Consider the following 12353-nt stretch of genomic DNA (forward strand, 5'->3'; position numbering starts at 1 on the left):
CTGCCATTGGTCTTATGACTAGAATTCTCTCTCTCTCTTTCTCTCTCATGCACACACACCAGGATTGCAGCAAATTGCAATATTCAGCCTAGATGCTATTTTAGGGATCACAGGGGTAAAAATCTAGAGACTCGCTCTCACTCCTCCTCACTGGAGGAAGTGTTTTAAAACTGTCTATTGGCAAACACTTTGAAAGGATTCAGTATTGATGATACGGAAAAACTCATTCCCGGTTCATTCCTGGTATCTCCAGATAAAAGGGCCTCAAACAGCAAGCACTGAGAAGTGAAGTTCATGGCATTAAGCTGGGGACGAGTTTGCCTCAGCCCACATCTTTTAAATGTGGCACGAGGCCTGATGAGTCTCAGCCAATCAAAGGTGGGGGTAGCAGGAGATATCTCTGACTGCCCCATTCCTTCAATGGGCCTTTGTTGTGGTGATCGACCCACCCTCCCTCTCAGAGAACCTCACAAGGATAGCTGGTCGCCTAGTGGGGCCAAGCAGGAATTATGGGAGGTTTTCATCAAACTGGCAGAGGTGGGATCTGTTTTTTGCCTGTTCTGTGATGGCTTTGGTGATAGGAGTTAAATAGGCCTCATTAAAATACTGGTTAGGCCATGACAAGTTTGGCAGGAATAGGGCGGGTTGCTCAGGATAGGTAGGGTTAATCCACATATACTCTGAGGCAACATGGTGATGGGTGTGTGTGTGTATCTCTCAAACAGGCTATCACAAGCTGTGTGGCTAGGTGGCGCTATGAAGGAGCACCTTGGGTGCTGAGCCAGAGGAGTTAGCCGTGTTAGTCTGTAGTAGCAAAATCAAAAAGAGTCCAGTAGCACCTTTAAGACTAACCAATTTTATTGTAGCATAAGCTTTCGAGAATCATCTCTCAAACCTGGTAGGTGCCTTGAGGCCCATCAGGCGAGGCGGATGAAGCTGGGAACTGGGCACCTCTCGACACAGGAGGGCTGTGCAGGCTATGATAAACAAGGCGGGCGAACCCTCCAGCCAAGTTTGGAGCCAGGGTGGACTTGCAAGGTGGGCACCCAAAGAGGATGCCTAGTGCAGCCCACCCTCAAAACAGTCAGCTTATGTTATAAATGTTGATGGAGATCAGTTTAAAGTTAAATGTTTAAATAAAGAAACTAGCTGATCGCACGTAACTTGTGTCTGTGTATTTATTGCGTCGTGTCATATTTTGGGGCCTAGGGCAAAGACCTTTCTCAAAAAAGACAACCGCCAGCTAGATGGATTAATAGCCTTTATTAGTGTAAGGTTGCTTTGTATGTTCATGCTGGATGCTCATCATGGCTTATTCCCTGACCTACAAGATGCTACCAGAACATTTTGCCCCCTCTCTATCACCCCAGCTGTATTTTAGGCAACTGCCTAAAGTCACCCCAAAAGTTGTTTAAAAGGTGAAAGGGTTTTAACAGCAAATTTAAATGACCTTGGTTGTTGTTCAATAAGTAATCAACCACCACGGGGGAGTTTCAGAGAACAATATGGGTTAAGCAGCTCTATCAGGTAAAAAATTCCAAATGATATACACAAAAAACTTCACGAGTTCACTTGGTATGAGTAGGGTCAGAGTGCGCAAGCTGGCATTCACGCTCTCAGACTCCTTTCAGGATGGCATTTTAGCAGGTTGAATCTACTACATTATCCGTTTAAATCACAGACCCTGTGAAGTATCCCACCTTGCAGTGTCTCACCACATAAAACGGCACACACATAGTTCTTGTAACTATAATCTACCTTGCTTCTCAATGAGAAAAGCAGCTGATGAATGAAACAAATCTAAGAAGCGGTGTCCTGTCTTGGTCCAGCCAGTTCACATGGTGAATGGCAAACAAAGGAGATGGCTCTGGGGAGGAGAAACAGTGGGAAATATTCAGAGGAGTTAGCCGTGTTAGTCTGTAGTAGTAAAATAGAAAAGAGTCCAGTAGCACCTTTAAGACTAACCAACTTTACTGAAGCATAAGCGGGAAATATTGGCTCACCCATTCAAGGTAAAAGCTGCTGGAGTGAGGAAGGAGCAAAGAAGAACTTGGAAGGCCTTAGGAACATAAATGAAGGCGCGGGATCCTTCCATGGAGCTGTCCAGCATGAGGCATACAGCTGTCCACAGAGCTAGCCAAGATGTCCTACCACACCCCCAATAGCACACAATGGACAGCGCAATCCACTCAGAGTCTTTTTAATGACTGCTGCTAATCAAGACCTCACCTCTTCCAGAAGCAGTCTGAGGCCTTGTATCCAACTTCCATTTCCCCTGTCTGTGTAGTCCTTAGGATTTCCCAAGCAACCAGGTGCACCGAGCCACCTCAGTTCATGACTGGAATCCTCAGTGTTGGCCATGGGTGTGGGATGTGTGTGTGTGGGGTGGGGGTGGGGGTGTGATCTCAAGAGAGAGTGACAGCCCACAAACGGAAACGGAGCCTTTGGACACAGAAGCATCTTCGCTGTCTCCTTTTATTATTCCTCCTCCTCTTTCCTTGCACTACAAAATGAACATCCCTCACAAACACTCCTCTTCTGACTGCTGTTTTCACACGTTCTGTCTTACCGCTCACTCGGTCTGGAACAGCCACCTAGTCTGCATCACTCAGGCCAACTCCTTCTGACATTTATCCAATACAGCCCACTGGTTCTAACCTCACCCTCTGGAGAGTACAGAGTCCTTACCAGTACCGTTCTCACTCTTTAATCTGTCCTTCCCTTCATCTTGGGGCTTATTCTCATTTTGGTCCTCGCCTTCCCCCCTCCCTCCTGTTGAGGAAGCCAACAGATGCCTCTGCTGCGTGTATGTTACATTTTGCACATTTACACACCTCTCTGCACATATTACAACTGGCTGGATTTCAAAATGTTTTCACAGGAGGTTGATCCAATCTGACATCTTGAAGATGCCAAAGCAAAAGCCTCTCTGAGTTGTGTGTTGTTCTCTGCAAGATCAGAAAGAGGATTTCCCCTTAGCATTGGATCGATGCCTCACATACTGGTTGAACAAGACACAGCCTGCTGCTAGTCTACTCCTTCCCCCCCCCCCTAAAATAGTGCTGGAGGAGCAGCTGTGGGAAAACCTACCAAGGCCAGAAATGCAGTAAGAAGTACAGATTCACGAAACTGAAGGGTAGGCTAGTTGTGCTGTCCTGTGGATTTTTTTAATTTTAAAAAATATTGAGCAGAATGAGTGTTCTTGTGAGGACCCCCCCTCCCCCACTCCACTGAGCTAAACCCAGAAGCAGATTCCTCATTTGAGAGAGAATCGGAGGATCTGGAAACTACTTCTGATGGAGACCTGGGTTCTTAGGAGACCCCAAATGCTGCCAGAGCTCCCTCAGACACTGAGACCCTAAATTCAGAGGCCTCAGCCCTGGGAGCCACCCCAACAGAAAACTCCACTGATCTTCCGGTCCCTGGGATCAGGGCCAGATCTAGGGTTGCCGGCGCCCGGGACAACCCTAGTCCGGGCTTGCGTGTGAGCGCAGCGCGCGCGCTCCCGGCGCAGCGTGATGATGTCATTTTGGTGACATCATCACGCGGGGCGCCAGAGGCAGCGTGTGGGGCTGGGAAGCCACCCGCGCCATTCGCTTCTCCGCAGGCAAATGGCGCGGGCAGCCTCGCAGCCCCCCCGTGCTGCCTTTCGCCTGCCCTGCGGGACAGGGGGCGGCCGGCTTGCCGCATGCCCCCTGTCCTGCAGGGCAGGCAAAAGGCAGCGTGGGGGGCTGCAAGGCCACCCGCGCCATGCGCCTGCCCCGCAGGACAGGGGGCGGCCGGCTGCCCCCTCTCCTGTGGGGCAGACGAATGGTGCGGGTGGCCGCGCTGCCCTTTGCCTGCCCTGCAGGACAGGGGGTGCGCGGCAAGCCGGCCGCCCCCTGTCCCACAGGGCAGGCGAAAGGCAGCGTGGGGGGCTGCGAGGTTGCCCATGCTGCCACCTGCGCACTCCGGCAGCTGGCAGCTGCTTCCCCTGCCCCCCCTCAATCCGGCCCTGCCTGAGATAGCTGTCTTTCAAAGCCAAGCTACAAGCGACTTTTTTCACGTGGAGAACACTTGATTGTTTTCGCATGTTTTCCTGGGAACTGAAGTCCGAGTATCCTTCCCTTTTGCAAATCGTTCCTCCAGTCACGAGCCTGCTGGACAAGAGGGCTCTCAATGATCATTTGGGGGGGGCAGCTTCTACTTTCTCCCTGGGCGTCCTGCTCCCGAGAAGCTTCACCAACACGGCAGCTTTCTCCAGAGCAGCTCTATGAGCAAGCATTTTGTAGAGTTAAGTATGAAGGGGTGAAAAAAATTCCATTCTGCTATTGGAATATTTAGTCTCGATCCAACCCAATATCCAGCCCTAACTCTAACCGATCCAACCCAATATCCAAAAGGGCCCTTCAACTTTCACAAAGCCACATTCAGTCAAACAACAGCAACAAAAAGGTGCAAGCTATTGCAGGGGCAGGAGGAGGGGATATATTTCCCTCAGGTCCTAATGCACCATATTTCTAAATCAGAAAGTGTAATTTCCGCCCCCCACCCCCCCTTTCAGAAATAAGAAATGTTCTCTCTGCAAATAGCCGGTTTGCTTTTGCCAACAAAGAAGGTGCTTAATTTGGCTGAGCTGTGAAAATCGTAAGAGGGTTCTCTGATATGACAAAAAGCCCATCAGCTGTGACATTCCTTTGCCTGCTGCAAGATACCTAAAAACAGATGCTGCTGCTGCTGGAATGTTTGCAAAAGCATTCCAACAACAGGAAACATTGAAGAGAAACTGTCAATCAGCTGAGGACTTGAAAACAGAGCACCGTCTTTTGATTTTGTCTACAGCACCTCCAACCAGTCTCACAGCATTCTGTTCTACCAAACCAAAGAATGCTTTAATTTGTTGATATCCTCTGAAGTTTTATTTTACGTGCTACAGATCTGAACTGTCTAAGATGGCAACGTCTAGCAAACCATGTTCAAAAATAGCACCCACATCTCAAAGCCCTAGACACTCTTTGTTTTAAAAACATTCTCAGCTATCTCTCCTGCTTTAACACCATAAAATGACAGCAAACTAAATTCCTTACATCCCTGGGCTCCTACTTTTTACTGCCTGAATAAAAGAAGTTTCTCATCATGTGAATATTGAATGGACATTCCAAAGTTACAGATTTCCCACATTTTAAGTATTTTGGAAAAACAGAATCAAAGTTTTTTGGCACCTTTGCAAGAATCTATTTACAGGCTGAACAGATGTTACAAGGTTCTAGCAGCAAGCAAACAGACAAACTGGGAAAGCAACTTTGTGCACAAAGAAATCCAAAGTGTTTCTTTTAAAACGTGTCTATCATGAGCAATGCTCGGAGGACTGCAGTGTGGTGTGCGAATGGCCACTACCCGGGTATAACCAGAGCACACATCCAGACCCGGTTCACATTTCTCATGCACTGACAAATCAAACTGCACCTATTCAAGCTGAATGTGCAGGTGCCTCTCTCGTTCTTTGCACTAGGATGAGTTTTATACCTCTCAATGGCAAGAGAGAGAACCTTCATGACTCTACAGAGTTTGTTTGACAGGCTCTTACCCAGTTTAAGAAACAAAACCCATGGTGTATCTTTTAGTAGGGTCAGCAAAATGACACAAAACATTGTGCAAGCTTTTGAGCGCATCAGAACTCAAGCCAGAAGTTATAATTGTTTTTAAATGGAGGAAAAGTTTGATTTTCCCAGACAAGATCTTAAGACCCTTATCATCCTTTGACATGAGATGCAGACAGGCTCACAGTTTAATTGCTGTAGGTCAGAGTTCTTCAACATGGTGCCTGTGAGCACCATGTTGCCTGCCAACACCGTCCTGACACCCACCAAGTATCTTTAGAAAGTGGGTGGAGCCAAACGGGGCTTTGCCTAGCAGGGCTTCTGATTGGCCACTAGAGATCTTATTGAATGTGCAGATCTTTTTAAATGTTGCTTTCGCAGCAGCTGCATCACAGCATAAGGATCTTCATTGTGTGACCAAAGGTAGGTTGTATGTATGCAAAAAAATATTTGTTAGAAATATGCTCATTTTAAAAGGCATCCTATTAAAAAGAGCATCTTCCTCAAAGTTTGAAGAGATACTACTAGAGTTAAGCATAACCTAACTTCCTGACATTTTGTGGTTGGCTCCACCTCCTCATGAAAAAGGTTGGGGGCTCCAGCTGTAGGTGCCAGATTGCAGCACTTGCACATAGGGGAAAAGCAGCAACCAATGGAAGGGTTGTCATTTCATTAGAAAAAATACAGGCCAGCAAGGTCCAAACGTCACTCAAAAACCAGTGAGAGAAGTACAGTTTGCTTAGCAGGCCAAAAGCAGATGGAAGGTTTTGGTAATTTACGTTTTAGCAATGGTTGAGATTAATTTATGAAGGTTCACAAAGTATGTGGTGCAGTAGTTAAAATGCTGGACTAGGTTCCGGGAGATCCAGGTTCAGATTCCCACTCTGCCATGGAAGCTGGCTGGGTGACCTTGGGCCAGTCACCGACTCTCAGCCTAACCTACCTCACAGTGTTGTTATGAGGACAGAACGGAAGAGAGGAGGAGGTAGGCTGTTTTGGATCCCCCACTGGTGTGAAAGGTAGGCTGTAAATGAAGGAAATAAATATCAAATTGAAGTCAGCTGGGCCGTTATTATCTTGTGTACGCAGCCCCCTCCCCCACCCCCGGCTATTCCCATCCTGTTGAAGGCACGAATAATGTGAATGGGGCCCTCTCCCCTTCCCTGGGCACTGCATGGCAACAGACTGCTAGCACGGCACAGGTTTCTGAAAGAAGCACAATTTGCATTCGCTTCTACTTGTGCAAGACACTTTCACTTGTATAAGGTCAGGGGAACAATTTCTGGACTCTCTCTTCCCACTGCAGAGAAGATAGGCTGGATTCTTTGTTATTCCCAAGGGTCCTCTGACATTCCAGGGTGGCTTTGCAGGGGGTTTGCAGAGAGAATGAAGGGATGATAAACATCCATTCCATCAGTGGAGTTCCACTTCTAGTTGGATCTGATGTACACCAGAGTCTAGCTGGGAATGTATACATTTTCTTTTTGGATAAGAAGAAGCCCGAGGGGGGCAAAGCCATAATCCTCAACAATTATGAGTTCCACAGAGTCAGGATGTTGGTACCTCTTGCACAGTATCATCTCCTCCAACTGGTCTCAGCTCTGTGGGGTCTCAAGAAGAGGTCTCTCTCCTCCATTTCACTAGAGGCACAACTGACTGGATCCCAGGTCAACGTACGAATTTCCCTTGAAGAAGTCAACTTATAATTTGGCTTCACTTTAAAGCGGCTGAACAAAGAACCCACAGGCCTACTGTAAGCTCAGAACAGATGCAGTCTCAGCTCTTGACTTGAAAGAGATGTGTATGTATGACCACAGGACTGCACCTTTTGAATGATGCAACTGTTAACAGGTACTATTAAAAGGCCCTTCTCCAAACTATCCATAATGGCTACATTTAATAAATAAAAGCTATTCTTTGATTAAGTGTTTCTATACTCAGGTGCTTCATAAAAAGCATGCCGGGAGGTGCTATAACCAGCAGTGAAATGAGCTATCTTTTTAGGAAGAAATCCATTAGCTGTTTGAGAACATACAGCTATGCAGCACAACAGTATAAGCCAGAAAATGAAATGTGCTGCATCAAATGAGGCTGCAGGGTAGACAGACTGCGATGACCTCATTTGGAAGGTGGCCAAGATACTATGGTGGTTAAGCATCCTTACATTCTGAGAAATCAAAAGAACCTTCTCACCAAACAGTTATAAAGCCATACAGATTCAACTGGTGGCCTGAGTCTTTCTTATCTGATCATTTAAACAGCTCTCTTTAGGCACAACAGACCTGTAAAATCTATTCTCACTTCATAGATGCAGCGTGTCCACAAATGAGACCAGACCAGAATCCAGATCTTCCAGGTTTCCCGAACAGCACTCTGTTCATTACACCACAGTGGCTTATAAAGCCAAGTGCATCATTATTTAAATGACAGAACACAGGACGGTACAAACGACTCCACAAAACACTGAATCCTCATGTCTCACAAATCTAGGATTTGCACAGTTCGTTTTTGTGCAACCACAAATGCATACACTTAAGAGCTAAATGACCAGAGACGTATTACATGAGGATGCTCACATACAGAGAGTCGCAACATTAGCCGGGAAACGGTTTTAAAAGACAGGTCGGAAGGCTTTTTCAATTTTCCCTCTCTACAGAGTCAGCAAAGATCACTCCTCGGAGGGTTTATTTCCTCTTCGCCACCTAGAAGGGGAGATGAAACCGACAGAGCCTTTGGGAGGCGAACAGGAAATAAACCCTCTGAGGAGAGATCTTCGCTGGCGCTGTACAGAGGAAATTGACAGAACCTTCTGACCTCTTTTAAAACTCAGCTTCCTGGCTAACATTGTGACTCCCTTCACATATGTGTCCTTGTGTAATTCATCTCTTGTAGTTTAGCTCTTAGTGTCTAAGGGTGGAGCTACAACTTCTTTAGTGAGAGCATAATTTGTTGGTTAAAAGCAGTATGTGCTACAAAAGAGACAATCAGTGAGCGAAAGGAGGAAGAATTCTTGCCCGTGCCTGCCAGCCCTCCCATGAAACTCCCACCCCAAGGCTTTTCCTTTTCCGGTTGGTTTCAGAGGCAAAGGAGGTGGGGTGAGCGTGGGGTCGAAAATCTGCTGGTGAAAGGATTGTAGGGGAAATCAAGATTCATCCCTTACCTGCCTATATTCTCCTGCAAATGCTACCCATTGCTTCTATTAGTGCAAATTCCTGTGTTTGCTCCATAATAGGTGGTTCTATCCTCCAGAGAACTTTTGTTAGTAAATAGCCTTATTAGTTGCAATTGCCATTTATCTAAATTCTCTGCATCCCCTTGTGTAGTGTTGTGAAATAACAAACGTTAAATACAATCAGCTCTCTGAATGGATATCCCTGAAGCTGTTCGGATACTTGATTTATTTTAAAAACAACACACCCAGTTTTTCTTTTAAAAAACCCTCAATATTGATGTTCAGGACATTTTAGAGCACAATCATACCAGTTTAAACTTGTGGTTCCTTTGGCTGGGATTGTTCCATGATCCTCAGAAGAATAACTTGGAACTGTCACAACCCAGCTGTGAAGTTGAGGATCAGCTACAAAAGGTTAATGCATCAGCAGTTCCCAATTTCTTCAATGGGTTATTAAAATATCTGTAGTTGCTCCTTATAGGCTTATATGCTTAAGGGTTTTTCAGTGTATTTGAAAATGCGCTTATGTAACCAACTATTTAAGTTTTTCCTCCCTTTCCATCATGGCTGATGAAGAATTTTGTGTAGCTTAAAAGGCTTTCATATTGTTACAGAGCCCCGTCATAAAACCTTACTTTGATTTGTGGTATCTCCGATTTTCTGTGGGATTTGTGGCAATGCAGGTGTATATGCCAAGTGCGGGAACTAGGTAGCTGCTACTGTTTCCAATATAAATCTCCCTAACACCGGAATAGCAAATATGTAAGGAATCCAGAAGCCCCAGCCCCAAAATGTATCTTGCTCAAGGGCTTGCTTTGACTTGGCTGGGGGGGGGGGGTCTTGAAAGGGAACGGCCAACACCATGACCTGGAAGATACATTTTTCTTTCCCTCCATCCTTTGTGTGTGTCTTTTTGCCCCATAAACAGTTCTTGAGAACTCTAAAGCTTGTACAGTTGGTTGTGTTATTTTGGTGGGTCTGAATGAAAGAAGGTATTGTATGGATTTTGTTACTGGGAAACTATCCGGCCTCACCCTTTAACAAGTGGCCATGTCAAATGATTTTTTTTATATAGTGACCATATGGTCAGAATTATCATTGAGAAAAAGAAATCACTTTTGCATCATTTGGTCTCCATCTGGGTAAGGGGATGATTTACACAAAAAGGACAGCAGGCTGGTTGCGCTGACGACATTTGCAGCTGAACTAGGTGACACAGTAATTGGCTACTTCATGGCTTGCAAGCATTCTCTTGACAATGCTACAGCTACTGTAAGCCTGCACCCGCTTCTGGTAAAAATCCTCCTCCTTCTCCTGCATTTTACCAGCAAGTTCCTTCAGTTTTTCACCCAGCATTTTCCATAAACTGATCACTTGCTTCCCAAGAATAAGGAACTGCTGTTAAAAACCTACCCTTTAGGATCTGCACAGCCCAGCCATGTCAACACAAAGATGCCACCAATCTTACCTCTGATCATTCTAAAGATGATTAACTGGGGCAGGGGAAGGGGGGGAGGGAATGATAACCAAATGCCTTCGAGCAAATCCAGTACTTCTCCCCAATCAGGTTACATCCTCTATTAAACAATCCCCTTCTCTCATCTATATGTGTAATCTCCCAAGTTAGCTTTTTAAAAATTGTCATTATTGAAATGACATAAAATACAGAGTTGGTTATGATAATTCCATTATTTTTTTTTTACCAATAAAAGTGTTTTTTCTTAAATGTGCAAGCCCACTGAAGGTCAGGCAATTTAACAGATCAATGTACTGTTGCTCAAAATTGCTTTTACTGTGATTTATTTATACCTAGCAGATCTTCAAGCCTACATAACCGGGGGGGGGAGTGTTATAAACAATTGCCAGACACAACACCCCCTAGGAAGTAAGCATTTGGAATAGAATATTTAATTTAAAAGATGGTCTTCCTGCACAGCAGCCTCCCTGCACTTTAAAAAATCCGTCCAAAATAAAAGACACGCACTAACATCGAGAGTATTCTATTTTTACAGTACGGTTTTAGTGAAATCCTGCAGCTTGAAACCACAAGCAGCCAGCAACAGCCTCCCCACCTAATCCCATGTACGATCATTCTGAACATCAATATTTTGCCCCTTAACTATCATAATCTGCATTCCTTCCAGAGGAGAAGCATCCAAAATAGCAAAAATATACTTTTAGGTTTCCTGACGGAACAGCAGGTTTTTATATTTATAACTCTAGACAGTACTTGCAGTTTCAAGCTGCAAAGAGCGATTTTTTAAAAAATCCCAGAAAGGCATAAGAAGCTCTTACACGTCTGTAGCTATTGTTTACCTGAAGCTCATCCTCGACACACCCACCTCCCAAATATCACAGAAGGGCTGGAATTTTTATACAAGGGGGGGGGGAAGCACCCCCCTTTTGCATCACGAAACCCTTTCGCAACTGCCTGACATTACACAGCAAAAATTCGTGCAAGAACAGGAGGGTAAAGAAAAAAAGCATGCTGATGTCTCAAAACACGCAGCCTACCTGAATTCTTCAAATGCGTACATGGCCTAGATGATCAGGCAGAGAGGCCTTGAAATCTGCAAAAATAACCTTCCTAAGGCACAGGAGAAACATTAAGTTGGTCGGAACCACAGGCATGAACAGACAGCAGTAGGATGGAAAGATTCTGGGAGGAAAAAAGGGTCTGCAGATAACTGGCCTGCAGCTCAGCCAGCTGCAGGCAAGCAGCAACTCGCAGGGAAAGACGATAGAATACCATGTGATCGTGCCAGCGAGTCTGATTAATGCAGCACACTCCAAGAATACAGGCAGATATCTTTATTATTTCAGCCAAATCAGTGCCATACGTACAGAACCTGACATACACTGCAGTTAACATCGCTGATTCTTGATTTGCTGTGTGTGTGTGTGTGGCTCAAAGACAGAATACTGCTGATGTCCCAACAGGATACATTAACTAGGGCCCTGAAAGCTCCGCTCTAGCCTATATTAAGCTGACTTAACTCACAAGTCGGATTAATTCTGTGCACATGGCACAGAATGACAGTTACAGACCACACCTTCCATGGAAGCCACAACCACTGATTAAAACATCTGACATTCCAGAAGGCTGCCCTTACCACAAAGAAGGTAAGTCCAACCACATACATTTGCTTCACACACATCCTCCCCCAAAATTGCCACAGCATCCAATTATCACTGAAACATTTGGCTCATAGAAAATTAACGGTTAATGTGGGACGGAATCACAGTGGAGTAAACGAGCTGAACAAGACCGAATACTGAATCCCTGTTTCAAAGTAGCCAGCAGTGAATTGAAGCTGAGGAAAGTTCAAGGTGCCGGGGTTAAAGCGTGTGACTTGGGCTGCCTAGCAACAAGCTGAAGGAACCATGCCGAACATTCTAGGTCAGAAGACATCACGGGGTCATGGGAACAAATAGGAAACTCCACTACACATGATCATGCCATGTTTCTTTTCAAGGTTCATTATTAAGACATAAAAGAACAGATCAGAAAGAAAGGGCTGGGGAAAAGAAGCCATGTCTAATAAGATTTCAAAGAAAGAGAGAGAGAGGTGTCAGCGTATTATAATTTGGAGATAAGCGCA

The 12353-nt window shown here is 45.3% G+C and overlaps 1 protein-coding gene across 1 annotated transcript in view; it reads right to left on the reverse strand.

The window, feature by feature from the left end:
* The window catches only part of EVL (Enah/Vasp-like), a 140878-nt gene extending 129415 nt beyond the window's left edge, over positions 1 to 11463 (reverse strand). The window contains 1 exon segment of the mRNA XM_054970620.1: positions 11266 to 11463. Within this exon segment, the coding sequence (XP_054826595.1) occupies positions 11266 to 11288 (23 nt within the window). The 5' untranslated portion in view covers positions 11289 to 11463.
* Positions 11464 to 12353: the final 890 nt, after the last annotated feature.

The sequence above is a fragment of the Eublepharis macularius genome, chromosome 2, assembly GCF_028583425.1.
Source record: "Eublepharis macularius isolate TG4126 chromosome 2, MPM_Emac_v1.0, whole genome shotgun sequence".
In the NCBI taxonomy this organism is placed as follows: Eukaryota; Metazoa; Chordata; class Lepidosauria; order Squamata; family Eublepharidae; genus Eublepharis; species Eublepharis macularius.